A 27,844-nucleotide genomic window follows, 5' to 3' on the forward strand; every position below is an offset into this window, starting at 1 on the left:
TTATGGCACAGTTAATTAACGGCCAATAAAATGTTATTTTTGATTGCTTGAGGAAATTATTAGCCAGTTTCACTTTCATTTTTGATTTTAATTAGTGTGATATATGCCAAAATTCATTAGTTCACACGGGAATTGAGTCTTTAAGCAGAATGCAGACTAATGTATTGATTTAAATCGCAAATTACCACGTACTTCAAGGGGTTTACGTACTTTCGCACAACATCGATAAGATTTGCTTATAATAGGGGCAATAAAGTGCGGTATCAGTAGAGGCAATAGCAGTAGCAGTAGCCATATTCGCTAGGTAATATAAACATTTCCCATTCACGAAACTCCATTTAGTCTGGAGCAATTAGTTCTCGAGGCCACGTCAAGCTACTCGATCTGTTCTTCTACAAATTAAACCAAATTCCCCAACAATCAGCCATGCTGAGTGAGTTCAATCAAGCAGTCAGCATACACCGCTAAAATTTTCCATCCCAAATTTGGCAGAATTTTAAATAATTTAAAAATAATGTTTAATAAAAGTTTAAGAGCCTTAAAGCCCATATAAAGTATATGTCGGAATCAGTAATCTTTAAAATTCCAAACAATAATAATGTTATTGCAAGCTGTGATAGATTATATGTAGGTTATAAAGATTATTAAAATGAACTTTAGCCGTTAAAATCCAATGAAAAGTATTTAAATATTTTTTTGTGGCTGGAAAGTTTGTTACAAGATTTTTGCATTATATCAAATTTAGTTGTTAAAAATGGATTTCAAAAATAATTATAACTTGTGGTATGAGCTATTGATTGATTCTGGAGAATTATATATTTTTTTCAATGCAAATTAATTTAGTTCTAAGTCCTCAGTTTTTTAAAAAGTATTTATAATTTATTTAAATAGGGTTTTTTTGGTTAGCAAATCCATTTATTTAACAAAAATTTCCTTGAAACAATAAACACAATTTATAAACATTTACGAAACTAACATTAATTTGTCCTTTTCTGTAGTTTATTGAAATTTTTAAAAAATATTTATTCTATATTTATTTATATTTATATAAAATTTTTTATATTTACAGTTTATTCATTTATTTGTTATTTTTTTGTGAATTATTTGAATGTAATTTGCTATAACAGATTTTTTATATTTACAGCACCAAGTTTTCGTGGAGTGCTCTTCGGATGTCTTCTGCTGGTGACTTGTCAGCCGGCTTTCTCAGCTAGTGCCGGCGACTACGAGGAGCTGTGCCGACTGTTCAAGAACGGCACTCAGATCCGCAAGCCGGGCACCTGCGACCAGTACATCCAGTGCTTCGATGGCGAGGGCACCCTCGTCTCCTGCCCCTCCGGCCAGTCCTTCGATCCGAACAAGGCCAAGTGCGTGGCCACGCTGGCCAACAGCAACCAGTACTGCGGCAATCGCTGCGAGGGATTGGATGGCGTGTGGGTGTCGGATCCGACCGAGTGCCACAAGTACTTCTACTGCATGGAGGGAGTGCCGCTGGCGGGGATGTGCTCAGTGGGCCAGCACTTCGAGGAGAGCTCCCAGTCCTGCCTGCACGGCGTGGACTCGCATTGCGTGGACGTGAACAACATCTGCGAACTGGTGGCGGAGAAAACCAAGTTCCGGAACGAGGACGACTGCGGCTACTACTACGAGTGTGACAAGAACGGCAAGCACAGTTCCCAGAAGTGCTTCACCTCCAAGAAGCGATTGTATTTCGACGTGGAGACCGGCAGCTGCGTGGAACCGAACAAGGTGGAGTGCAACGCCCATTCGAAGAATGGAATCTGCTCCAGCTCGAAGGTGTTGACCTTCAAATCGGACGGAGCCACCTGCCGTGGCTACTTCGTTTGCCAGGCCCTCTACCCTGTCGCCGACCTGGATCCAATGTGGATGCAGTGCCCCGAGGGCTACTTTTTTGACGAAGACCTGCAGGTCTGCGGCAAGGCCACCTCGGTGGTCTGCACTCACAATAGGTGCGATGGGCGCGGCACCATGCTGGTGACCAGCAGCAGCAACAACTGCCACAACTTCATCCGGTGCGTGGACGGCAAGGAGGTGGAGGAGGAGACCTGCCACTTCGACCACTTCTTCGACGAGAGGATCGAGGCATGCAGCTCCACGATCATCTACGACAAGTGCTGCGACGACCGCGACTGAGTGGGGCATCCAAGGGTTTCTCTATAATTATAATTTGCAAAAATGAAATGGTTGTTTTATTTCGGGGATTGCTTTATATATGATTTAGAAGAATTCACTTGCAGGTATATACAAATATTATTAACTCTAAGATGAATGGCTTACTTACTTTAATTGGGCACAGTTCGAAAGGAATAATAACTATATACTCGACTTTTCGTTATCAAGTAATGTTTAATCATTCTTCATTTAGAAATTAAAAATTTTAAGTTTTCTTGAATTAATAAAACTTAAAAATCTTTTCTTATATGGGCTATTTCAAATATATATCACAAGATACTTATTTAAAATAAAAAGTTTGTTGATTGTACACAATGTGTACGTATTTTCTACATCACTTATGTCGTTATTTGTATAAAGCAATATACAACATTTTATTTGAGTATATACAATTTAATTTGTTTTTTTTTTGCGAAGACACCTAGGCATAAATCATACAAATATGGGTAAATGAATGCCAATATCGATACCAATATTGATGCAGGAAAGAATCTGTAAAACAAAAACATTTAAAGAGTGTTTAACAAGAGAAAAGATATTCAAACGAAATTTCCACGATACTAAAACCTAGAATGGCGGTATAGTGCTAGTTTAAAATTATTAAATTTATAAATGCTTACTATTTCACGGAGTACACGGAGAGCTAAAAAGGTCGTATCGGAGCTGATTATTTTTGAACTTAAAATGACTTTTTGCATTCATCATGACATGTTGTTATCTTCTAATTACCACTGTCACAGTGTCAAAAACGGAAATATAAAAAATTACAGTTATAAATAGCTTTACTGTTTTCTTTAATCTGAGCGTGAAGTTATCAAACGACAATAACCAAGTTGTTTCTAAGTTTAGAAAGTATACATGAGTAAATTTATATCTTTTTTTGTCCTGAGTAGCATTAAACGATGTTGAGCTGCTCTCATTCAAACTGCGATGCTGTTGATTAGTAAATAGATATTTCTTAATATGGATATATATATCCACCAAAAGTAAGTATACGTTGATCCCCTTAAGCTATTTCAAAAGCATCAGCAGAATCATTCACCGAAAGGTATTTTGTCTAGCTCTACAGTTCGTTTATAATTTTATACAAGAATAACCTTTTTATGTTTTTACCAAGTACCTATCGCCATCCTAAAAAAGTTTCGAGTCGTACCCAATAAAGATAAGATAAATATTAACATAACGAAAGTCGGAAAATAAAACTTATGTGGTTTAAAAACAACAAACACTTGTTAAAACTTTTATTTTATTTTCTTCCTTTGGTTTTAAGTATATTTTGTCTTAAAAAATATATACATTTTGTTTAAATATCAAGGATTTCATTTTCCCTTTGCAAAATATATATTATTATATTTTTAACTGACTTCAACAAAAAGGAAGGTTCGCGTTTATTAATTTAAACAATTAATTAATTGTAAAAATTGGGCTCCTTAGTAAAGTCCGTTACATTCAAAATAAAACTTTACCGATTCAGTCAATGAACCGGTTCAGACTAATGTAGCAGTTGCGGTTTTTATGCGTTGGTGTGACCGTACGTCGAGCAAAGTTACCGCTTTCCGTACAAGAACTTCGCTTTCATTTTTGCAGTAAATTGTAAAAAGAAGCTTTATTTTAAATTTCTAATATTTTAAACCCCGCTCAGGATCACAAAAATGTATTGAAAATTTTAAAGGAAAAGAGCGCGTAATTCTGCAGTGTGACCAAACGCAGATGGTTGAATTTTCCGCACCGGTAAAGGTATGTTGGCGGCAGTGCACGGCTGCCACACCGCCAAAACCATATAAACAATTTTACAATTTGCACATTTGAATGTCGGAAAATCGATCTGAAAGCTAGAGTAAAATGAAAAGCAACGCATGGAGCAGTTGAGGCAGCAACCGAGAACAGTTCAGTTCATTGAAATCAGGCAAGCAGGGAGTTGTGACCAGGAAAACTTAACCCGCAGCCCGATCGGCAAAACGTGTGATAATAAAACCACTGAAACTTCGCAAAAAAAGTGAAAAAAAAGAAATGCAACAGCGTTTTTGTGTTTTTCGCCATTGGATAAATCCGTAAACCGTAAGTTTGCAAGAGAATAAAAGTTTCGAGACGATTTTCAGTGTTTTTTTTTTTTTGTTTTTTCATTTTGCAGCAGCTTACTCCATTCGGTGTCCCAGTGGGAGGAGTTCCGCTTTCCGGTGATGAAGCCCACCCAATCCGGAGGCAGTGGCTCCAAAATGACCGAGCCCATTGAGTACGTGACCCTGATCAGCGATGATTCCGATGGCGAGCCATCGCCCAAGCGGAATGCTCCTCCCCCGCCGCCGCCGCCTACGCCGGCTGCCAATCCTGGCCAGAAGCCAAAGCAGCCGGATGAGGACTCCAACGATGCCACTCCTGCCACCAGCGATGAGCGACGGACCAGCCGGCGCAATCGGCCCAAGGTGGACTACAGCAATCGACCCAGTGGAAGTGGAGAGGCATCCGCCTCCAATGACAAGGCGGGATCGGGATCCTCGGGGTCCAATAACCAGGCGGCGGAGCGACGCAGTCAAAACCATACCCAAGCCCGCAAATTGGAGGCGAATGCCACCTCCGTTTCCGGACCCAGTGCCGGCAATCCGCGTCCCTCGCAGAACGGCGATGCCAAGGAACGGGATGTGGGCACGCCCACTGTCTTGTCCGGTCAGGAGGGCGCCGTCTTTCAGTCCCGCCTGCCCTTCAACAAGATGACGCCCAACGAGGAGGCCTGCTTCCCGGACATCAGTCGCTCGGGGATTCTGGGCCACCGCGTGTTCCTCAACATCCGGAACAGCCTGCTGCACATGTGGGTGGACAATCCCAAGCTGCAGCTGAGCTACGAGAATGCCCTGAAGAGCCTGCCGCCGCCGTTTGACAGCGAACCCGGTCTGGTGAGGCGGGTGCACTCGTTCCTGGAGCGACACGGCTTCATCAACTTTGGCATCTTCAAGCGACAGCGACCCATACCCAGCAAGAAGCTGGGCAAAGTGATTGTGATCGGGGCAGGGATCTCCGGCCTGGCTGTGGCCCAGCAGCTGCAGCAGTTCGGCATGGACGTTATCGTCCTGGAGGCGCGGGATCGCGTGGGCGGTCGCATAGCCACGTTCCGCAAGAACAGCTACATCGCTGACCTGGGCGCCATGGTGGTGACCGGCGTCTATGGCAATCCCATGACCATCCTGAGCAAGCAGATCGGCATGGACCTGGTGCCCATCCAGCAGACGTGCCCACTCTACGGCCCAGATGGCAAACCCGTGCCCAAGGAGAAGGACGACGTAATCGAGCGCGAGTTCAACCGACTCCTGGAATCGGCCAGCTATTTGTCCCACCGCCTGGACTTTAACTATGCCGGCAATTGCCCGGTTTCGCTGGGCGATGCGCTCGAGTGGATCATTAGCATGCAGGAGATGCAGGTCAAGCACAAGCGGGCGCAGCACATGCAGGAGATCATAGCCGCCCAAACGAAAATCATCGAGCATCGGCGCCGGCTAAAGACCGTCAAGCAGAAAATTGCCACGCTAAGGAGTGAACACCTCGCGATGGTCAAGAAGCGAATACCCAAGGGCGTGGAAAGCGATGCGCACTACGGGCGGCAGGAGTTCAACATACGGAACACCCAGATCAAGCTGGAGGAAACGGTTAAGCTGTTCAGCGAACTGCATGCCGAGGATAAGCAGATGGAAGCCAAGCTCCACGAAGTGGAGCAAAATCGACCCAGGTTGGCCAAGCTATTTGACGTTCGATTTAAGTTCAGTTCTAATCAACTCGACATTTTCAGCGATGTGTACCTCTCCTCCCGCGACCGCCTCATCTTGGACTGGCACTTTGCCAATCTGGAGTTCGCCAATGCCACCCGACTGAACAACCTGTCGCTTAAGCACTGGGACCAGGACGATGACTTTGAGTTCATTGGCCACCACACCACGGTGCGAAATGGTTACTCGTGTGTGCCTGTAGCCCTCACCGAAAACCTGGACATTCGCGTCAACAGCGCCGTCAAGGAGATCAAGTACGGCACCAATGGCGTGGAGGTGGTGGCCGAAAACTTGAAGACCTCCAACTCGCAGATGACGTACAAAGCGGACCTGGCTGTCTGCACGCTCACTCTGGGCGTCCTCAAAGTGGCCGTGTCCCACGAGGAGTCGCAGCAGAGCAACACGGTCAAGTTCGATCCGCCGTTGCCGGAGTGGAAGCAGCAGGCCATCCGCCGACTTGGATTCGGGAATCTCAACAAGGTGGTGCTCTGTTTCGACCGCATCTTCTGGGATCCCAACGCGAATCTCTTCGGACACGTGGGCAGCACAACCTCCAGCAGGGGTAAGTGGTTTCACTCTTGCCATTTGGCAATATAGGATAGTATTCGTAATATATTTGTATACTCTTGCGGAAGGTAATATAATTCTAATCAAAAGTTTGCAACGCACTAAAGACATTTTCGACCCTATATAGTTTATATATTCTTTATCCGTTTATCTGCCAGTTCTTACGCAAACTAGTAGTTCAGTTTTAAAGCTGTCTAGATAAAACTTTCCCAAAAGTCTTATTTCTGTTGCAGGTAGTATATATGTCGGAACGGATCGAACGACTATATCATATAGCTACCATAAGATTCATTGTTTTCTTTTTGTAAATACAAATTGTAACTCCCAGATAGGGCTTTAATAGTATAAAAATTGGGTTACGATCATCAAATTATTATAAATTTTATATTATATTTATAAAATATAATTTTTGTAATAAGAGCGAAGGTATATAAAGTTGAGCAAACGTCATTCCCAAAATTGAGTATTATTCAATATGATTTCACCATATATTGTAAGCTTTTTAATTGTTCTTTCAAGGAGGGTAGAATTTTCTTGGTCACTAAAAGCTGAACAATGTTTTAAAAATTAGGGGTGGTTGCACAAAAATGCAATGTTAATTCAAGTGGAAGTGAAGCATATATTGTATGGGAAATATTTAATTTAAGTCAAAATTATTTACATGTACATATGTATGTGCATTAAAGCCTCTATTTTGTTAAAACTTTATATAGTTTTTTGTTACATTTTCGGAAAACAATTATTTAATTAGCAGACTACGTAAATCTTAAAACAAATATTAACTTTATTAATCTAATTAATTAATTAATAAATAATTCCATAAAAAAACACTGATATGTTGCGCGAAATACATTGAATCACTTTTTAGTTAACACTAAACTTATATTATTTGTTTGATTCGTTTCTTGTAGGAGAAATGTTCCTGTTCTGGAGCATTAGCTCGTCTCCGGTGCTGCTTGCCCTGGTCGCTGGAATGGCAGCCAATATCGTCGAGAGCGTGACGGACGACATCATCATCGGGCGATGTATGTCAGTGCTGAAGAACATTTTCGGGAACACCTCCGTTCCGCAGCCCAAGGAGACGGTGGTGACGCGCTGGCGCAGCGATCCCTGGGCCCGTGGCTCCTATAGCTACGTCTCCGTGGGATCCTCGGGCAGCGACTACGATCTGCTGGCGGCCCCTGTCATTCCGCCGTCCAGCAAGGAGCCGGAAGGATTGCCACGCCTCTTTTTCGCCGGCGAGCATACGATACGAAACTATCCGGCCACCGTGCATGGAGCCTATTTGAGCGGATTGCGCGAGGCTGGACGCATTGCGGACTACTATCTGGGCTATCCGGAGGGCACACCGCCGGACATTGGCTATTCGGTGGCCGAGGCGGCCAATCTGGTGTCCGTGGGCAACGTGGTGAAGCTGCGTGACCTTTCGCCCAACCTATCGGACTCCCCGTCATCAAAGAAGTCTGAGGAGAACTCAAATTCAAACACTGCCGACTCCGCGGAGCTACAGTAAACTTGTATTTAGCTTGAAGAACTTGGGCCCCGCCATTTACTCCTTAAGCGATTAGTTTTTGTATCATACATTTGGGGTTTACTGTTTTAAACTAAGCTAGACCTATGTAAATGCCTAAGACTATTCCACTACACATGGACTACCTTTAGTTACCACTCTACCAATTATTTTATTACCTTAAATATTCAAGTTAAGAGAAGAAAGCAATAACATCGAACATAGCAAAACCTTAAAAGTGTTTCTTTCAGCTTAAAACTCTTTTTCCAATCACCTATCATAATTTGTTTAACTTGTTTTGAAGCATGAGTCCTTATCCTTTTTAGGAAGTGTTTGTAAACTATTAATAAGCGTGTACTCTATTTTCCTACTTTAAATGTTAAAATATGTATGTATTAGCGTCGTATTTGTTTAATTGTAATTGGCAAGCTTATTATTGATTCTTACATAAACACTAAAATTAGATTATCTTTATTTATGTATTTAGAAAACTTGTTTTAGGTACCAATAATAACATTTTTTTTCTCTGCTCTCATTCAACAGCTAATTTATGATTTCTTTAAGAATCAACAAGAGACGAAGTTCTTGTACGCTTGCAGTTGTCAAAAGAAAATATATGACAAGATAGCAAGTTTCAACTTATTTAAATATTTATTTAAGAACCACGACGTTATTCCGTTTTTTCCAGATTTTCATTATAATGATTTATTGTTTCTAAGACTGCTATACGATTTCTTTAAAATGTATAACTGACATTGTACAAAATTTCGGCACTTTGCGTTTTAAACGTATGATAAAGTCGTGGCTATCTAAACTCTACTATTCATGCTAATAGAGAAAATAAGGCCGGTTACCTCGCCCTCACTGCGTTCCAAAATTTTTCTGGAATGAACTTAAATTGTTATATTTTACATAGCAGACTATAATTGATTTAAAATACTATATTATGCGAAGAATGTCATAATTTTTCTTCTTTTCCTTTTTTTTTTGAGATGTTGAAATATATAATTATTTTTGCTCACTTTTTTTTATAATAATGTTTTGCAGAAATAATTTGCAACTGCTTGATCTAAACAAAGGCATTTAAAACTTATTCTTAAACTTAACCTTTAAACCTGAGGATGCAGGAAACTCCCAAGGAGAGAAAGGAAAATGGAACTTCCTAAAACATAGTTGCTTATGGCGAACTATTTTATTGTTATTAAAGAAAATGTATAGTTGAAAATATAACTATATAATATAGCCCTCAATTGTGTTTTTATTTTTAGAGAAAGGGACAAATTGCTAATTCAGGAACTATAATAAAATGTACTTACTGTTTGCTTGTTTTTATGAAATCAGCTCTATGTATTTCCCTATTTTTTGGAAAATGAGTTATGTCAAGCTGTCAAATAAGTTTTTTTTTTTAATAATATTTATTTATTTTTCAATCAACTATTTTAATTTTTTTAAAATATTTTTGCAACATTTTTTATGAGAGGCAAAAGTAACTCCCAAATCGATCATACCTCTTAACTAGCAGGTATCAGAAAGCGAAACTATTATGTTTTAGGTCTCTCGGGCAGTTGGGCAACTTCTTTCGAAATGGTGTCGCTGGTTCAACGACCCCCAGCTCGCTTTCAATGGCAACGAAAGCTAAACCTTAACCGCCGAAAGCTCCATCATCCACGAATTGGGGGCCTCGGAAGAAAAGCTCGACGGGAAGTGCACTCGGCCGAGCCGATCGTTGGACGAAGGGGTGGGTAGCTATGTATCATTAGAACGGGTTAGATCCGATCAGTTAAGCTCCTAGTGTTCTATTTGCGAGCTTTTTTGGCGCCGTGCATACCCGTACGGTTGTCAAGTTCAATGGCCGATATGCCAGATTCGCAGGTAATACTCGAAAAAGCTTCGGAAATTGGTATGGCCAAAGTTAAAGTTTTTGTTTTCTCAATCGAATGCTTTTTTTTTCTAACTACCACTATATTAGCTTGCATATACGAGAAAGTCCATCGTGAATGTATGTTTGCATTAGAAGTGGCCTTGAGTTGGGTCAACGACCCAAAACTACTTGCGACTGACGTTGGATTTGCAAATAGAACACAATGGGAAATGCACTATCAATTGTGTCGATGGGTTTAATTATTTTGTGCAAACCTGCTGGAATGAGGTCATTATTATTGGGTTCCAAAAATAAATAGCTGCAACTATTTAGTGCACATATTGGTATTGCCCTACTGCGCAACTAGAAATTATATTTCCGGGACAAGATGTTTGAAACTAAAGTTCAAGTAATTATAGTAAAGAATGACTTCAATTTGTATTCCTCATCATCGTAAAAAAAATATAGTAACTAGAGTAAAATTATTTAAAAGATCTATTGAATTTATGGGGAAAGAAAATGTATTTTCCCCGTAGTTGGCAGCCCTTTTCAGTTGGGTAATTTGGTCAAATTGATGGGAAGTACTTGTATATTGATCAATGGATAAAAGAAAAGGTAAATAAAGCTTTAATTATAGTAGAAAATTCTTGTTTATTTAATAAATTTTTTCTTATGTTTGAGGACTATTTAAGTTTTTGTGATTAGAACTGAAGTGAAGTTTAAAGATCTTCATAAATAACTGATAAATATGTTTCAAAAAGCGATGGGCTTTACCAAATCTGGGTTCATAGCACTTTAAAACATATATTAAATATTATAGAAAAAGATCTGTAGTCCGAAAGGATACTATACCCCCTCTAATCACCTGGTCAAGCGGTCATTATCATCTGACATACATATCCACCCACAATGCAGTGTAACTTAGGCGGGAGCTTTTCCATCGACGGAACTATAAAAGCAGGAACACCCGCTGCAGCGATTCAGTCGCAAAGATTGATTCATCGCCGAAGCTTCATCCGTCAGGTCGAAAAATAATGAGCGATAGCGAGCTTTCCAGCGCCGTGACGAATGCGCTGTTGGAGCTCTACCAGCGCCAAGACATACCCATGGACTCGCAGCCGATTGCAGGAGTTGGCGAGAATGCCTATGGGCAGGTCCTGCGTGTGAGTTGGCCCACAATGTCGGAGGCGGCGACCGTGGTGGTGAAAATGGCGCCGAAGAACGAGGCTCGGAGATCCCACATGCACGTGGTGGACTACTACGCGCGAGAGGTATTCATGTACGTGGAGGTATTCCCCATCTTCCGGGAGCTATCTCCAAATCGAAGTTTGTTCAACGTAGCACCGGAACTACAGGCAAATGGCCTTGAGGCTCCCAACGAGTTCCTGATTTTCGAGGATCTATCTGAAAGTGGCTTTCGGCCCAATTCGCGCTGCACCATGCCCACCAACGACATCGTCATGTGCTCCCTGAAAGCTCTGGCAGAACTGCATGCCTGCTCGTTCATCCTGCAGAGGAAAAATCCTGCAAAGTTCAGCGAGTTGGTGGAGTTCGTCAAGAAGGACAACTTGTTCACGGACAACATTGAGGAGGTCACCATTGAGTTTGGCAAGGCTCAGTTACGTAAGGCGCGTACCATTCTAAACGAATCGGATGGAAACCATGCCGAAGTGGCTGCCTTGAAGGAGATCCTGGAACGCTGTGAAAAGCACCTTAAATCCTTGGCCCTTTACTGCGTGGATGGCAGTTCGCAGGCTCCACATGCTGTCATTTGTCACGGAGACTTCTGGAACAATAACATTCTCTACCGAACTGAGGTAATAATTAACTTTTTTTCAACAAGGATTAGCTTAGTAGTTATGCTGATAAAACAGGAGTTTAAAAAAATAGAACTTGAAAAACATTTTCAACATTCTAAATTGGAATAGAGTAATTTAATAATATTAAATATCAAAACAATGCTTTTTATATCTGTTTCACCCTTTATTAACCCCAATGATAATCATTTTTTTTTACGGTTTCAATATACATATACCTTTTTTTGAACAAGTAAACTTTTATACGAAAAGATATTCCATTTCATTTTAATAACCCCAATAATGATCAATTTTACTTGTAACTGTTTAAATCCTTTTAAATAATTTTTAAATTTTTAATTTTAAACACTGCCTTTAAGGACATTTATTTTTCGTGAATTAAGATCAAGTTTTTATATAGATTTAAAAATTGTTTATGTGTTCCGCAGCCCAATCTTGGTCAACCCGTGGAGGCCAAGCTCATCGACTTCCAGATGTCCCGCTATGGACCGCCAGTTCTTGACATAGTCCACTACCTCTTTGCCTGCACCGAAAAGCAATTGCGGGATGAACACTTCTCCACCTTTATGAGTGCTTACTATGACACTCTTGACCAGAAATTGTCGTCTTGTGATCTTTACATCGAAGAGATATATCCACGAAGCGTCTTCAACCGACAGTTGCAACTCTACGGAGTTTACGGCCTAATTATGGGTGCCTTTTCCCTACCCTTTTTTATTTCCAATGCCAGTGAGGTCGTTGACATTGATACCGTTTCCGAGGCTATCCAGGATATGTCGACATCATCCGATGAGCCGAAGTATAAAGAGCTGATCGAGGAATTCGAAATGCTCAACGCACGGACGTTGCCAATTTTCAAGCGTCGAATTACCGGTATCGTCAAGGATCTGATCAAATATGAGATGACGGAGCCACTTTATGAAATGGACTCCTAGCCCAGTGCTACAGTATTATATATCCAAATATAATAGAATATTTGCCATGAAAACTGGATAATGTTCAAATTCCAAGCTAGGCAAAACTCAAGCGTTTGCCAGTATACATATGTGATTTTTGTTTCATGTTTATTCAGGGAACGCTAAGATTCTAAAAATTCACAACTTAAATTAAAAATCCGCATAACAAAGGATGACAACTAAAATGTCTGCGATTGGATTTGTGTAACTAATGTTTAAACAAAATATGTACAATTTCTTAAGTGTATGTGATGATTAAGGTTCCCTAACCACATTCGGTAGCGAAACACAATTTGATTGTTTGCGGAGTTTTGGGGAGAATGATCTCTTTTGTACAGATCCTATTAAATAAATCGTAGTTTGAACTTTTGCAAAAAGAATGTTTTAAGCAATTTCAACGAAATAAAAATATAATTCTTTCTTAATATTGAAAGGGGTACTACTCTTTTGTTTAGTAGTTCAAATTCTATACGTATATATTTATATATGATATAATGCGCGGCTATAGCTAATTGTATAGCTATGTACATGGCATGCATTATGCACAGTCCAAGAATAGACTTTATCTTAATTATCTTAAGGCCTACATAGTACAGTATGTGTCTTGCACTAAAACTAAGCATTTGCGTGTCATCTGGTGTATAATAATATAACAACTCATTGAGTTTATTGCAGCAATACGTGGGCTTGGCGTGTTATGTCCTAATGTCCAGCACTGGATACGCATTCAGGAATCCTCCTTGATAATGGCTTCTACTGCATAACCTCTCGGAAACGTTTCTGTCGCTCCAGACTTTCCACCTCGGCCCAGCAGTTGCGCATGTTGCGGAAGAGCTAAAGTTGAAATGATTTGAATTAATTTGTCAGATATATAATTGAATGTTTTTAAATCGTACCTCGTCAATCCAATTGTGCTCGGCCAGCAGATCGTTCAGTATTTCGGTTGAGGTCTTGCCCGGGAACTGCTGCTGCTGCTCCGTCACCCGTTGCGAGCAGTTGATAAACAGATTGAACTTTTCGTGTGCAATCTTGTGGAAGAGATCCGCACGAGCGGCACAAATGCGACACAAGACAATGTCCTGAAAAAATACAAATATATAAACCATTTATATTAATGTGATTTGATTGCTAATTGATTAATTGATGATTTATGTTTTTAATATATATTGTTACTTTTCTCACACTCTACATTTGTCAGGGAATTTATATGTAAATGGTTTTAAATTTGTAGCATTTAAAAATTAAAAAAAAAAGTGTTCTTAATACAAAAATATTAAACTATAAGGCGACTTTACAACGATTTTTTTACAATTGATTTTTTGTAACCTCACAATAGAAGTTAAAAGCGAAAAGAGAACTTTGGGTTAAAATTGCGTTGAAACATATTTACTTAAGCTTTTAACAATGTTATTGTATTTTGGATATGTTTTGGAGAACTAAATATATAGAAACAAAAACTTATAAAAATAGACTTTCAATTTAGTTTTTTTACAAACCTTTTCGTATACTATACGTGGATCCACCGGTATGGTCTGCATGGTGTTGGGATTATACGGCTCCCCGAAGAGTAGGAAACGCACAGCTATGCCCGGCTGGTGGCAGCCTGCACAATTCTTCTGGGTCAGATTGTTTTGCTCCCACTCGGAGAAGACATGGCACTTGGGCCAGGTCTCAATGGATGAGATTGTACTTCGCGTCCAAGGAGTGATGGCCAGCAGCTTGCGCTTGCAATTTTCCATTATTGTATCCACTACGCGCACGCTGCCCAAAAAGTAGTCATCTGAAACACAGAAACACATAAAACAATGCTTTACTTAAAAGTTAATTATGGTTTTACCCTTTTCCCGTGTTATTTCCGAGAAAAAGCTGGGATCGAGCGCTTGCGAGATCATGGTCTGAATGTAGATCTCAAAGTTGTCCCTGTAGGACAGGTAGTCCTCCATGATCTTCTCAATGAACTGTTCGGTGTCGTCGGCCAGCAACTCTGAGCGCATGAACTCGACAATCGTTTCGGTGTGGGAATGCAGCTGAATGCGCACCGGTGCTTTGAGGTAGAGTTTCTTAGTTTCGAGATTCCAAGAGGCGTACTGAAATCCAAATGGGTAGATTAAAATATATATAAATATAAGTAGTTGTTTCGCATGAAACCCACCTTTGACATGTTACGATAAAAGGTCTTTCCGTTTTGCCGAAAGGGTTCGTACTTCTGCAATATGCACTTTGAGTCCACCTGCCAAATGGTGGGCCAGTCGTTAACCAGATCCGACCGTAAAACTATAAAGTCGCCAGTCTGAAAAAATTGTAATAGCAACAAATTTGAATTATCAACTTTTTTATAAGACTAATAACTAAAATTATATGATGAATGGGAGAAATATAAATTATAATTTCGTATTTATCAGGATGTGAATAAAATCCTTAACCCATATCGAAAACAGGTATTTTAAAATCAGTTCAAATTTTGTTAACACCATAATGGTAAAAATTATGGTGTTAACAAAATTTCAGACAACAAACAAGTTAGAATTCAAAGGTTTGGTTTCTAATAGGGGTCTGAATGATTATAAATTTATTTAAAATAATTACTTTTTAAATTTTTGAAGTTTTACCCATTACTCAAATAGTATTAATTACTTTTCAAGTGTAATATAATTCTCAAAAAATAACGATTATTGGTTGAGTTAAAATTTCAACTCCAGATATAAAGATTATTCTGCTAGTTCTATTTTCTTTTCAACCAAGAAACGCTTAATTTGTGAGTTTAATTTTCTCATAAAAAAATATAACTTATTTCTTGAGTTTTATTTTATCTGTTGAAAATAAAACTGGAACTCCAATTTCTTTAAACATGGAAGGAAATAGACCGAGTTTTCGGCTAGCACCTACTTTAAAGTTCTCCGCGTTGGCAGCTGCGCCCGATGATGCACTGGCATAGCCCACATCCGCCACTCCAGACATGTTCTGCTGTGAGTTGTAGCTGGATTCACCGCCACCGGCCAATTGTTGCACCTGTTGCTGTTGTTGTTGTTGCTGCTGCTGCTGGTGGTGTTGCTGGTTGACCTGCATTTGCTGCAGTTGCTGGTGGTGTTGTTGCTGCTGCTGCTGCTGTTGTTGTTGTGGCTGTTGCAGATCTGAGTGATGGTCGTAGGTGTTCTTGCGGGGAGTGCCCTTTGAACGGCGTGCCAACTTGCGCTTCCCATAGCCCTTGCCGGCGTCATCGCTCTGCATGTGGAGGAGAAGGAGGAGGAGGAGTAGTATGGAAGTGGAGTGGAATGAAGCAGTGATTGGTTACGAGACCTGGAGGCGAGAAACACTTACGTCTTCCTCCTGCGGAGTCCACACGGGATCCGTGTCCGAGTCGGTGAACTCCTCCGGCTCGCCGACAACTCCACCATCGCCGGCGACGGCACTCGAGTTCATGAGCATGGCGTGCATGCTGCTCTGCTTGGCCTTGCGGGAGCATTGCTCCCGTCGCGGCGGCACACTCAAGGGGTCTGTGGAGAGCACAAAAGTGGGTTAGCAACACATTGAACTGGATGGACATAGGGGAATCCCCGGGCAACACGAACGGAACGGGACTGGATCCACAACAATGACATCAACAACATCCACATCAACATCAACATCAACAACAACAAACTAACTAAACACCAGCAACACCACTTCCCACGGCCATGGAACACCAGCACCAGCACCTGGATCGGAATCGGCACCGGATTCGGATCCGTCTTACAAGTACAAATAATAAAAATACACGGTTTATTTGGGTTTTTGAAAATTAATAATATTTGTTCTTCTCGATTTCATCTCAAAAATACTTCATACTTTTGTTCATGGGATTCTCCTTTTGTTTGTTTGTTTTGTTTTTTTGTTTTTTTTTTTTGTTCGCTCTTTTAACAATTTAAAAGTTAGCGTTTTCCTTGTTTGTTTTTTTTTTTTTCTTGATGTCGTTATGGTTGTTTTTTACATATACACACCGTCCAAGGGTCTAGTGGTCGCTAGTAGTCTGTCTGGCTGTCTGTCCGTGTGGTGTGGGTGGTGGTGGTTGTGGTGGTGGTGGTGCTGCGTGGGTGGGTGGTGCTGCTGCTGCTACTGGCGGCCGCTAGTGCTGCCAGGGCCACAGCAGGTTTATAAAGTGATGAGGATTCGGCGCTGGTGCTGGCGTCGGCGTTGTTGCATTCGAATTCGCTGTTGCATTCGCGCTGGCTGGCGTGTGGTGGTGATTGTTGTTGTTGTTGTTGTTGTAGTTGTTGCATGGCGTGGAAGTAGCGATAGTGGAGTGCTTATTGGTACTATGCTGTTGGTCAAGTAACATACCTTGACCCGCTCCAGCTGTCAGTTGAGCGCAGTGCTGCTGCACAAAGTGCTGTCCGCTCATCGATTGCTGTTGTTGCTGCTGTTGCTGCTGCGCCTGCTGCTGTTGCTGCTGCTGCTGGGCGTATGGCCGGAAGGAGGTCTGATCCCCGGGCTGCTGGATGACCGACGACGAAGGTGCCGATTCCGCCGCGGCCGCAGCAGCCACCATTTGGGCATGCGGACGCTTCTTGGGGAGTATCTGCGTCTGCGAGAGTATTTTGATGCGATGCCCATCATCGCCCACGAGTCCGGCGAGTCCATCGACCGCCTGGCCAGGATCCCCCGCCACCTGGGTGGCCTGCGAGGTGGTGGGCTCATCGCCACCGCTCCCAGATCCTTTGCCTTTCCGCTTGTACGGAGCTCGTGGGTAATTCAATTTCCGCGATGGCTTCACCACCGGCGGCGGATCATCATCCCGCTCGCCCTGCAGAAACTTCAGATAGCTGTCCATGAACTGAGTCTTCTTCTCCCCAATCAGCGTGCCCACGCTCACGGGCTTGGGAGCGGCAGGACTGTACGTTGCGGGTGCTCCGCTGACTCCGCTGGTTGAAGGCGTCGCTGGCGCAGCCGCTGGATGACCATGCCCATTGTTGGCAGCATGCGAATTGGGCGGGCAGCTCGATGGCTCCGGCGACGGAGTCTTGTTCGGATTGCGTATGCCAAAGTTGGTGTTGTTCGTGGAGGAGTTCGTGCCGCGCCCATTGCTGGACAACGAGTTGGCATAGCCCTGCTTCGGTGCACTTGTGGCATCGGCCAGAAAGTCAAGCTCCTCCTCGATATTCGGCACGATGACTTTATTGCTGGCCGCTGCTGCTGCCGCCGCCGCTGCGGCCGCCGTCGCCTCCTCCTCCTGCTGCTGGGTGGCCTCGGTCTTCTCCTGGCGCTGCTGTTGCGCCTGCTGTTGCTGCTGCTGCGTGTAGGCCTGCTGGTGTTGCTGCTGCGTATAGGCCGCCTGCTGTTGCTGCTGCTGTTGTTGTTGCTGCTGCTGTTGCTGCTGCTGCATGCAGGCCGTGTACTGGGAGGCAATGGGCTGGGGGAAGGCTGGATAGTATTGCGCCAACTGGGTCAAATGCGACTGGGCCTGCGAGGATTGCAGGTGGGCCGGTTGCGGCAAATGTTGCTGCTGTTGCTGCTGCGCCTGCTGTTGCTGGTGCTGCTGCTGTTGGCTCTGCTGCGGATATGTGGGTATATTGATGGTGGCCGCCGGCGACACAGACGCCGCATTGTTCTCCGTCTTGAGCGGAGTGTTCCACTTGCTGTTGAAGTCGTAGTACGTGTTCTGCTGCTGCTGTTGCTGATTGTGCTGCTGTTGTTGTTGCTGCTGCTGCTGCTGCTGCTGCAGCTGGTGGTGTTGCGGCTCCTGGGGACTGCGCACATTGCCGTAGTCACTGCTGCTGGGTATGAGCGTTTTCTTCGGCTGTCGCTTGCGCGGAGTCTTCGCGGGCTTCGGCGGCGGCTTCACCTCCTCCTGCAAGCAAGTAGCGAAAGAAAGGCGATTAGAACACTCAGCATCACCGAATATCATCAGCACACTAACAATAGCTGGGACATTGGGACATTAGAAACGGTTGGTAGACATGTACACTGGCTGGTAAACAACGGGCTGCTCCCAGAGCAGTTTTATAGGGTCTTAACAACTGGGCTGCGAGCGACAAACGCGATTGGTGCTAGGGTTTACCCTCATTTTAAATTGGATCATACCATTACAACATAACGTCACAGTTTCAAAGTGGCCACAGGACTTTAAATTAGAGAATTAGTTAGCAGTGTATTAGCAGAGTGCTTACAATAAACAGAATAATTTCAATAAAGCATATAAAACAAAAGGCCAAAAGGTTAAGCTTCCACCAAACACAAGAAATAATCGTAACGGCATGCATATAATATTAAAAACATAAACTACACAGAAGAAGAGGTTCTAAAAAAAATCGTTTTAATTGATTAAATAACAGGCAAATCTAACAATATATATATTATGAAAGTATTACTAATTCGAAAAAAAATACTTTTTTAATGGTTTGTTAGTTAAAAGTTAAAAAAAATCGCAATTTTTAGAAGAAAAATTTATGTTTAGTGTAACATATAGAAGTAAAATTATCTACATAGATTTTTTAGATAATAAACTCAATAAAAAATCACTAAAACTATGTAGTTTGTTTGCCTTGTCTGGGGATTCAAGAGAACAAAACAAAAAGCCAATAAACCAAAACACAACAAATTAAACAAATAGGAACGGAAATAAAACAAATGACATACAAACCTTTGGCACTACTTGAATCTGTGACGCTAAGTTGCCCGCCGCCGGCGACATGATCATGTTGGCCACCACGTGCTGGCGCCGCCCGGAGGACTGGGATTGGGACTGGTTCTGGTTCTGGTTGTGCTCCTGCAGCTGCAGTTGCTCCCCATCGACCACGCCCGCGGGATAGAAGGTTTGCTTGATCTCCAGCCCGGGCGGCAGGTTGAACACTAGATTTTCGCCACCACCGCCGGCGTCCACTGAGGATGCCTCGTTGGCAAAGTCCAGCTGCCGCTGCTCCTGCTTCACCTGCAGCTGCAGCACGTTCTTGATGTCCTCCTGTCCCGCTCCATCGTCCTCCAGCTTCGTCCAACAGAGATTCTGTTGCTGTTGCTGGTGCTGCTGTTGCTGCTGTTGCTGCTGCAGGGTGCTTTGTATCACAGATGAGTAGGCCACCGTGGTGGGTGTGGCAGCAGCAGACGAGCCAGCGCCTGCCTCCGACCGCCTATGCACCGGGGACGCCGTCTTGTAGACGATCACCTGGGCCTGCGGTGTGCTGACCACGTCCACGGCATGTAAATTCGTAATGGGCGACCCATCTGCGGAGCTTAGCGCCGGACTGGCATATTGCGCCGGATAGGAGCCAGCCGGAACTGGCACTGCCAGCGGCACCGGACTACCGTCCTGCTGCTCCACTATTGTCGCCCGGAACGGCTGGCCATCCTTGCGCGTCACCTTGACCTTCCGGCCATCGATCGTATAATATGTGTCCGGCTCCGGGTCCGCATCGGCGATCTCCTGCTGCAGCTGCTGCTGGAGCTGCTGCTGCTGTTGCTGCTGCGCCGCCGCCTGTTGTTGCTGCTGCTGCTGCTGTTGCTGCAGCTGGATCAGGTAAATCGAGTCGTTGTAGGCTTTTAATTGCTTTTCCTGCTTAATCTGCTACAGCGCACCGTACATAGATTGAATCGGAATCGGAAAGTGTTTGGTTTGGGTTTGATTCGACATAGAGAGAGAGGGCTAGACTTAGTCTAAGCTTTAATGGGTTGTTTTTTTGCGGGGGGGTCTGGAGTTTATGTTAGTATGCGATAAATGCGACAGAACCTGCGGTGGTTTTAATGAGTGGGTGGGTGTGGGTGCTTCCCCAGAAGCTGGTTTACTGAGAGTGGAGTGACATCTGCAAGCCGAACGGAAAACAAAAGAAGCCTACTCACCACTTTGTCGGCCACCAGGTTGAGCTGTTGCTGCTGTGCCTGCTGCTGTTGCTGCTGGGCCTGCTGTTGCTGCTGCTGGGCCTGTTGCTGCTGCGCCTGCTGCTGCTGTTGCTGCATGGCCAGGAAGGTGTTCGATATCATGTTCGGCGTGTTCCAGGTCAGCGACGTCGACGTCAGCGCCACCGTTGTGGGCGACGGCGAGGCTCCACTCGACGAGGAGTTCTCCCCGTAGTAATTCGAGGCCACATTATTGACTACGGCGGCCGCAGCCGCCGACACAGCCGCCTGGTTCTGGAACGAACTGAGCTGCTTGTCCAGCGAGCTGGGGAGCTGCAGTTGGCGGTGCGGCGTGCTAACCGCCGAGGAGGCATAGTGGGCGGGCTTCGGCTGCACACTGGCCGCCGCCGCGTGGTGGTAGATCTGCTGGAATACTGGATTGTAGCTGCCAATCGGCGACGGAGGCACAAAGCTGCCACCACTGGCGGCCGCCGCATTGAAGCTGGCGATGCTGGCAGCCGTGATGGTGGCCAGGTGCGGATGCTGGAAGTCCTCCGCTGTTCCGCCGGAACTTCCGGCACTGGCGGGCACGATGCGGTTGTAGGCGTACGACCAGGGACTGGAATTTGGATCCATGGTTAGCTTGGACTCTTCTACTGCTGCTGGCTGGTAACTGAAATATATATAAAAACTTGTCAGTGGATTGTTTAATCAAGTGGCGATCTAAAAGAAGTGACTGTCCTACTTATCCCACTATTTCTACTTATCCCACTTTTCGGATGATTGGGGTTTATCTTTTTTGTGCCGCCCAAATACAAAGCAATGTTCAACCCTATTGAATCTATCAAAAATTTATAACTAAAAAGCTAAAAATTATTTTGAATTATAAGAACTGTTATTAAGCAAGTACTTATTGTTAATAAACTAAAGCTGATTCTATGAAATAACTCCTAAAGATCTTGGTTATCATTTTGGCATACTATATATTAATTATATTTCTCAAATAAATGGCGCCAACAGTGGTTATTATTATTTTATGATAAATTGTGATTAAATTATTTTTTTAAGAGATTGATTAAATTAAATATAGTTTTGGTTTTTCTATTTTCAAACAATTTTTAATAATTTAAAACATTTTTGTTTTTTAACAAATTATTTTTTAAACAAAGATTAAGTAGTAAATTAAGCTTTTACGCTTTTAGGAGTTTTTAACTAAATTGGCGATAACATTTGTTTATCCTAATGTTTTTGTTATCAAAATCTAATATTTTTGCCTTAAATTGCGAGTTTGCAATAGGGAAAAACCGGAACTGGGGTGTTTGTTTCCATACTTTTTTGCACTCATTGTCTCCCCCCCTTTTTTTTTTTTTTGTATCCCTTTTGGCCACGATGCGCTTGGTTCCCCCTTCAAAAATTTGGCGTCTGTATTTTGTGTCTTGGCGCTCGACGGGAAAAAGAGCCCGCATTTCGCCAGCTCCTTTGGTAATTTGATAATAGGATTCTCACTTATAACTTTACAATGGCTATTTCATCACATTTTGATGCGTTTTGTTAACAATTTTGAGAATGTTTTTCTTGCTAGGAATAGGATTTTTTTCCGTATTTTACGCTTGTACATATATGTATCCATGCACACACAAACACATACTCACACACACGGGCGTACATGCGTGCGTGTTGGAAAGATAGTCACTAACTTTTAGGCGTTATAGAATCGGATCCAGCATTATCTTCACATCGGGCTGCACACACGCTCCAAATGCACGAGCGGATTTTATGAATCAATTCCGGGCGCAACGTTTTTTTTTTTTAGATTCGGTGCATAACTTTTTTGTGGATGAAACAATCTCCAAAATGGCCGCTTTGCTGCCAGTGAAAAACGAACCACTGGCTCAGGTGAATGATGCCAAAGTGAACTAGTTCACTGGTTCACTAGTTCGCGCGGCGAGTGTTTATTGTTTGTATTGCCGTCGTCGCATTTTGTCTCCGTTGCTGTTTAAAAAATTATAGTTGATACCGTGTTTTTTTTCGTCAAACAGGTGAGTGCAATCGCGAATATAGTTATGTTTCTATGTGTCTTTTACAGGAGTTTCACAAGTAATTAAATTCACATGTGCTGCGCCATAGTCGCAAGTGTTGTATAATACCCATTTCATTGCTGAAACACTTACTGTGCCAGTTGTTTACCATTTAATAGTTAACTATGCTGTTTATTAACATTTTATGACCACTGATTAAGGCACATTTGATTAAGTATAAACAATTTAGTCGCTACTCGGCTCCAAGCTGTACACACTCCAGTCGCGCGTTAACTAACACTGGAAAGTGGAACTAGTTAATCTTAAAAACCCAGTTGGCAATTTGAACAATATTTTAAAAATATAATAAAATGTTTATTTCTAAGATAACTTTTATGCTCTTTAAGTTTAACTTATGATACTTTAAAATTAAGCAAAAAAGTTTAGCAAAACAAACCACCCCCATTGACACATTTTTCAACACTCATTGAATTGATTCGAGTTCCATTTAAACCCCAGTGGTGAATTCGATACGACTGATAAAAGTGTAACGGGTTTCGGGCCATATTTTAATAAATAAAATGGAAATAATTATTTAGGACAATATAAACTTTTATTGTTGCGTACTAGAAATTATTACTAGCTTAACAGATTTTTCTACCATGAAACATGAATTAAACCATTATCCTTTGTGGGCTTTTCGGGCGTTAGTCAACACTTCATAAGCGTAACTGCTTGTTTCAATTCAACCAGTAGTAAAATTGTCAGCAACTGAACAATGAGGTATAATTGTGTATATATGTTAATAAAATTCTGATTGGATATTGAATAAGTTATATGTATATAAAATAAACAAGTTCATCACCCTGCGATATGTGACACATTTTCCAGCACTGTTCAACCGGAACCAGTTCGATAACCTGCTGTTTTATTGTTGGTTCACGTACTAATGACAGTCATTTTACGTATTCATTGCTAAAAGAAAACTGAAAAAATAGTTTTGCCCGAATTTCCGGTTAGTCATCCGCCCACATCGATCTTCATTTAGGCCCAGCCGAATCAAACGAGAGGTGCGTAGTGACCAGGTGCCGCAGGATCACTTGGAAAACCGCCCGCAGCTGGTTGCACCTCTGCGTACGTGTAATTTGGGTGAGACGCCCACTAAATAGCAATCACAACATTTCCAGAGCACATCGCCATGGACTTTGGAGACGATTTCGCAGCCAAGGAGGAGGTGGATCCGGCGGCCGAGTTCCTGGCGCGCGAACAGTCGGCTCTCGGTGATCTGGAGGAGGAGATTACGGGGGGATCCGCCTTAGCATCCGCTCCAGCTGCTGCTGCTCTATCCACAGACGATGGTTTGGGCGAGCTCCTGGGCGGAGGAGGCTCCTCCGACGGCCTGGGAGGAGATCTTCTCTCAGCAGGCGGTGGCGGTGGCCTGGAATCCTCTACGGGCAGCTTCGAGGTGATCGGGGGCGAGTCCAATGAACCCGTCGGCATATCGGGACCACCACCTTCCCGGGAAGAGCCCGAAAAGATACGCAAGTGGCGGGAGGAGCAGAAACAGCGACTCGAAGAGAAGGATATCGAGGAGGAGCGGAAAAAGGAGGAGCTGCGGCAGCAGTCCAAAAAGGAATTGGACGACTGGCTGCGCCAGATTGGCGAGTCCATATCGAAGACCAAGCTGGCGTCACGCAATGCCGAGAAGCAGGCCGCCACCCTGGAGAACGGCTCCATCGAACCGGGCACCGAATGGGAGCGCATAGCCAAGCTCTGCGACTTCAACCCCAAGGTGAACAAGGCGGGCAAGGATGTCTCCCGCATGCGATCCATCTACCTGCACCTCAAGCAGAATCCCATCCAGGTGCAGAAGGGCACCTAGGTAGTTTTAATTACGCACTCTCGCCTAACCACACATTGAGTTGAATATGAAAATTATTATTGAAAGTATTCGCTGTATATTCCAATTTATGATACATAAAATATTATTATTGCTGCTGAAACATAGCTGCGATCATCGTTTTGTCTAATGAATGCAATAAAGTATGTGCACACAGTTGTCCTGCTTTCCTTGACTATCAAATACCCATCACCCAAAATACAAATAAAATACACTGGACATGAAAAAGTTAGGAAAAGAACAAATGAAAATAAAATGGAAAATATGACAACTAAATTGGTTCTCTTTGTTTTTTCAAAACCGAAATGGGTTTTTTTTTTAAGGAAACCTTGGTTTCTTATGAATTTCCTCTTATTGTGTTTAATCAATCATTTACCATACTTTTTCTTTCAACGGCATTAACCAGTTGTGTTCAACGCCTTTATTAGCCTTATCGCTAATTATAATGTGCTACAATACATATGTATAGCTTATTTTAATCATGTATTGGTTTTGAAAATGTCAATGGAAAGTATGAATGTATTTGTATTACATTTATTAAGATGATTATGAAAATAAAAAAATAAATCCAACAGAATATTGCATTTGTGATTGTGAAGCTCTGGTGAACGAAACAAGTAAGAAAAAATAAATGTAGCTTTTGAAATGTTCTGATTATCGAAAATAAAAATAATATAGGTAAATACCTTTCTCTAAAAAACAATAAACTGATAGATACCTTCTATTTATTTTAGTAAAATGTCCCAAGAAGTTCCCGATCAAGACACAAATACCGTGGATGCACAGTCGCCTGAGAACCATAAGAGAAAAGACTATCTGCACTGGGATGATTACTTCATGGCCACCGCCTTGCTCTCAGCCCAGCGCAGTAAAGATCCCGTGACCCAAGTTGGAGCTTGCATCGTGGATTCCCTGAATCGGATAGTGTCCATTGGCTACAATGGATTCCCCCGCAACTGCAGCGACGACGAGTTTCCGTGGTCGAAATCCCATTTCTTCTTGGAGGACAAGAAGATGTACGTGGTGCATGCGGAGGCGAATGCGATCCTTAACAACAATGGCATGAGTTTAACTGGAACCCGTCTCTATACAACGCTCTTTCCTTGCAACGAATGCGCCAAACTCATAATACAGGTAAGCACGAACCTCGTTTAATCTGTTCCATCAGAACTGGAAATAAAATATAGTTTTTACTAAATATAGTATATTATATATACAAATATAGTAAAGAAATTGTTTATATTTGAATGACTTCTAAAATGTATTTAAACTTTAGATTTTGTGGTTTCTTGTCATAAATTGGAAAACATACGTCGCATATAAAAAATGGTAGCCAATTTTTTTTATTTGAAATAAATTTGTGTCCAATGGAAATTTGTTTTCGGTCACTTAGTTAAAACTATTTTAACATAAAATTAAAAAAGTTTTATGCATGGGTTCTTGGCAAACTATTTTTCTTAAGCATAACTATACATTAGCTCTTTTTATACCCTTGCAGAGGGTATTATAATTTCAGTCAGAAGTTTGCAACGCAGTGAAGGAGACATCTCCGACCCTATAAAGTATATATATTCTTGATCAGCATCACTAGGCGAGTCGATCTAGCCATGTCCGTCTGTCCGTCCGTCTGTCCGTCTGTCCGTCTGTCCGTCTGTCCGTCTGTCCGTCCGTTTATATGCAAACTAGTCTCTCAGTTTTAAAGCTATCTGCATGAAACTTTCCCAAAAGCTGTCTTTCTATTGCAGTTAGTATATAAGTCGGAACGAGCCGGATCGGACGACTATAGCATATAGCTCCCATAGGAACAATCGGAAAAATAAATGAAAAAAAATTATAACTTTGCTGTTTTTTAATTTTTTGTTTAGTTCTTCGACATTTAGTAATGGTTAAATATTTCCGATTTACGGTTTAAATTTCATCAAAATCGGACGACTATAGCATATAGCTCCCATAGGAACAATCGGAAAAATAAATGAAAAAAATTATAACTTTGCTGTTTTTTAATTTTTCGTTTAGTTCTTCGACATTTAGTAATGGTTAAATATTTCCGATTTACGTTTTAAATTTCATCAAAATCGGACGACTATAGCATATAGCTCCCATAGGAACAATCGGAAAAATAAATGAAAAAAAATTATTACTTTTCTGTTTTTTAATTTTTTGTTTAGTTCTTCGACATTTAGTAATGGTTAAATATTTTCGATTTACGGTTTAAATTTCATCAAAGTCGGGCGACTATATCATATAGGTCCCATAGGAACAATCGGAGAAATAAATGAAAAAAAATTATAACTTTTCTGTTTTTTAATTTTTTGTTTAGTTCTTCGACATATGGCAATGTTTAATTATTTCAGAATTATGGTTTAAATTTTATCAAAATCGGACGTCTATATCATATAGCTCCCATAGAACTAATAAAAATATATAAAATAACTATCTAATAATTGAGCTGCAAATCATCATAGCTTCACTGTTTTTCAGTATATACTCAAGTAAATCATAATTTAAATGTTTTCAAAAGTATTTAATTCATGCAATAGCTGCAAGGGTATATGAACTTCGGCTTGCCGAAGTTTGCTTTCTTTCTTGTTTTATTTAATTTTAATAAATCTTGCAGGCGGGCATTTCTGAGATTCTCTTCCTGTCCGACAAGTATGCCAATAAGCCCAAGTACGTGGCTTCCAAGAAGATGCTAGATGCAGCGGGTGTGAAATATACCCGACACCTCCCCCGACAGAAAAAAATTATCATTGACTTTGACAACGTTTAAACGACCCAAACCTGAAATAACTCTTGCGATGCATTTTTAAAATTAGTCACTTCATTTATATTAAAATTGTGATTAGTTTAGTGTGCATTTAACGTGGTTCGTTTTAAATTTGGACAAATTTCTTAAAATTTATTTAAATAATACAAATTATTTATATATAAAAGCTTACCAAATTAAGATCAAAAACAAATTTTTAGCCAAATCTTAAATACTAAAGTCACAGACGAAGAATCATTTTAATAACAATAATTAATACTTTCTTTAATACTTTCGACACCTGCTCTCTTTTAATTTTCAACTTTATTAAAACAAGTGTTTATTTTTTCAATTACTATTTACTGGAACTCACTTGCACTAATTGAGTTCGTATACGTAAACTCTGTCATGTAATTCTCTTGGCGTGCACAGGTGTTCACCGGAGACCAAAGTGCGATTAAAGGGTGCTACCTAGGTCAATGATGTTTAGCTTGAGGTCCCAACCTTGTACTAAATGTATTTAAGTATAAAACAATGTTTTTCCATGTTGTTTTTAAAATAAAAATTGTAATTAATATAAAATAAAGTGTTTTTGAAAAACTGTTGATCAAGCCTTAAATTTTTTATTGCACCATATGTCAAGGACCTCGCAATTTGGATTATTGCGCTACTCATTATATTAATTAAGTTGGCCACTTTTGAACTTTGATGTTATGTT

At 41.8% G+C, this 27,844-nt stretch overlaps 6 protein-coding genes across 15 annotated transcripts; 5 read left to right on the forward strand and 1 right to left on the reverse strand.

Annotated features, from left to right (window-relative positions):
* The first annotated feature begins 334 nt into the window (after positions 1 to 334).
* LOC108142289 (peritrophin-44) lies at positions 335 to 2,187 on the forward strand. Its single transcript, XM_017266038.2, has 2 exons — positions 335 to 433; positions 1,145 to 2,187. Exons 1-2 carry the CDS (start codon positions 427 to 429, stop codon positions 2,152 to 2,154), a joined length of 1,017 nt encoding a protein of 338 aa, XP_017121527.1. The 5' UTR covers positions 335 to 426; the 3' UTR covers positions 2,155 to 2,187.
* A 1,757-nt stretch (positions 2,188 to 3,944) lies between these two features.
* On the forward strand, positions 3,945 to 8,560 carry LOC108142757 (possible lysine-specific histone demethylase 1). Of its 2 annotated transcripts, none has more exons than XM_017266789.1 (4): positions 3,945 to 4,251; positions 4,325 to 5,911; positions 5,972 to 6,510; positions 7,427 to 8,560. In XM_017266789.1, the coding sequence occupies exons 2-4, from the start codon at positions 4,374 to 4,376 to the stop codon at positions 8,026 to 8,028; spliced, it is 2,679 nt and encodes an 892-aa protein (XP_017122278.1). In that variant the 5' UTR covers positions 3,945 to 4,251; positions 4,325 to 4,373; the 3' UTR covers positions 8,029 to 8,560. The 2 variants fall into 2 exon arrangements, with proteins under 2 accessions (XP_017122278.1, XP_017122279.1); XM_017266790.1 differs by having other exon boundaries at positions 4,328 to 5,911.
* Positions 8,561 to 10,872: 2,312 nt separating this feature from the next.
* On the forward strand, positions 10,873 to 12,844 carry LOC108142491. Its single transcript, XM_017266386.2, has 2 exons — positions 10,873 to 11,703; positions 12,132 to 12,844. The coding sequence occupies exons 1-2, from the start codon at positions 10,921 to 10,923 to the stop codon at positions 12,636 to 12,638; spliced, it is 1,290 nt and encodes a 429-aa protein (XP_017121875.1). The 5' UTR covers positions 10,873 to 10,920; the 3' UTR covers positions 12,639 to 12,844.
* On the reverse strand, positions 12,751 to 22,770 carry LOC108142490 (probable serine/threonine-protein kinase yakA). 8 transcript variants are annotated; one of them, XM_017266381.2, is made up of 11 exons: positions 22,634 to 22,770; positions 20,466 to 21,135; positions 19,276 to 20,193; positions 16,977 to 18,483; positions 15,978 to 16,153; positions 15,546 to 15,881; positions 14,812 to 14,949; positions 14,497 to 14,746; positions 14,156 to 14,439; positions 13,556 to 13,738; positions 12,751 to 13,493 (listed from the first exon to the last, which is right to left on the reverse strand). In XM_017266381.2, exons 2-11 carry the CDS (start codon positions 21,096 to 21,098, stop codon positions 13,413 to 13,415), a joined length of 4,506 nt encoding a protein of 1,501 aa, XP_017121870.1. In that variant the 5' UTR covers positions 21,099 to 21,135; positions 22,634 to 22,770; the 3' UTR covers positions 12,751 to 13,412. The 8 variants fall into 8 exon arrangements, with proteins under 8 accessions (XP_017121870.1, XP_017121868.1, XP_017121869.1 ...); XM_017266379.2 differs by lacking the exon at positions 22,634 to 22,770 and adding an exon at positions 22,160 to 22,336; XM_017266380.2 differs by lacking the exon at positions 22,634 to 22,770 and adding an exon at positions 22,115 to 22,336.
* On the forward strand, positions 22,382 to 27,731 carry LOC108142494 (probable deoxycytidylate deaminase). Of its 2 annotated transcripts, none has more exons than XM_017266388.2 (3): positions 22,382 to 22,501; positions 25,115 to 25,514; positions 26,998 to 27,731. In XM_017266388.2, the coding sequence occupies exons 2-3, from the start codon at positions 25,119 to 25,121 to the stop codon at positions 27,148 to 27,150; spliced, it is 549 nt and encodes a 182-aa protein (XP_017121877.1). In that variant the 5' UTR covers positions 22,382 to 22,501; positions 25,115 to 25,118; the 3' UTR covers positions 27,151 to 27,731. The 2 variants fall into 2 exon arrangements, with proteins under 2 accessions (XP_017121877.1, XP_017121878.1); XM_017266389.2 differs by lacking the exon at positions 22,382 to 22,501 and adding an exon at positions 24,646 to 24,997.
* On the forward strand, positions 23,399 to 24,536 carry LOC108142492 (clathrin light chain). Its single transcript, XM_017266387.2, has 2 exons — positions 23,399 to 23,550; positions 23,668 to 24,536. The coding sequence occupies exon 2, from the start codon at positions 23,679 to 23,681 to the stop codon at positions 24,360 to 24,362; it is 684 nt and encodes a 227-aa protein (XP_017121876.1). The 5' UTR covers positions 23,399 to 23,550; positions 23,668 to 23,678; the 3' UTR covers positions 24,363 to 24,536.
* Positions 27,732 to 27,844: the final 113 nt, after the last annotated feature.

Source organism: Drosophila elegans, unplaced genomic scaffold, assembly GCF_018152505.1.
Source record: "Drosophila elegans isolate 14027-0461.03 unplaced genomic scaffold, ASM1815250v1 contig_208, whole genome shotgun sequence".
In the NCBI taxonomy this organism is placed as follows: domain Eukaryota; kingdom Metazoa; phylum Arthropoda; class Insecta; order Diptera; family Drosophilidae; genus Drosophila; species Drosophila elegans.

Excerpts from the sequence above, each read along its gene's own strand:
- LOC108142757 (XM_017266789.1), top strand. The coding sequence starts at position 4,374 with ATGAAGCCCACCCAATCCGGAGGCAGTGGCTCCAAAATGACCGAGCCC. Across the intron at positions 5,912-5,971 it reads GTGGAGCAAAATCGACCCAG|CGATGTGTACCTCTCCTCCC; the intron begins GTTGGCCAAGCT and ends CGACATTTTCAG. Across the intron at positions 6,511-7,426 it reads CAGCACAACCTCCAGCAGGG|GAGAAATGTTCCTGTTCTGG; the intron begins GTAAGTGGTTTC and ends CGTTTCTTGTAG.
- LOC108142491 (XM_017266386.2), top strand. The coding sequence starts at position 10,921 with ATGAGCGATAGCGAGCTTTCCAGCGCCGTGACGAATGCGCTGTTGGAG. Across the intron at positions 11,704-12,131 it reads ACATTCTCTACCGAACTGAG|CCCAATCTTGGTCAACCCGT; the intron begins GTAATAATTAAC and ends TGTGTTCCGCAG.
- LOC108142490 (XM_017266381.2), bottom strand. The coding sequence starts at position 21,098 with ATGGATCCAAATTCCAGTCCCTGGTCGTACGCCTACAACCGCATCGTG. Across the intron at positions 16,154-16,976 it reads GACAGCTGGAGCGGGTCAAG|ACCCCTTGAGTGTGCCGCCG; the intron begins GTATGTTACTTG and ends TGCTCTCCACAG. Across the intron at positions 15,882-15,977 it reads GGACTCCGCAGGAGGAAGAC|AGCGATGACGCCGGCAAGGG; the intron begins GTAAGTGTTTCT and ends CTCCACATGCAG.
- LOC108142492 (XM_017266387.2), top strand. The coding sequence starts at position 23,679 with ATGGACTTTGGAGACGATTTCGCAGCCAAGGAGGAGGTGGATCCGGCG.
- LOC108142494 (XM_017266388.2), top strand. The coding sequence starts at position 25,119 with ATGTCCCAAGAAGTTCCCGATCAAGACACAAATACCGTGGATGCACAG. Across the intron at positions 25,515-26,997 it reads GCGCCAAACTCATAATACAG|GCGGGCATTTCTGAGATTCT; the intron begins GTAAGCACGAAC and ends TAAATCTTGCAG.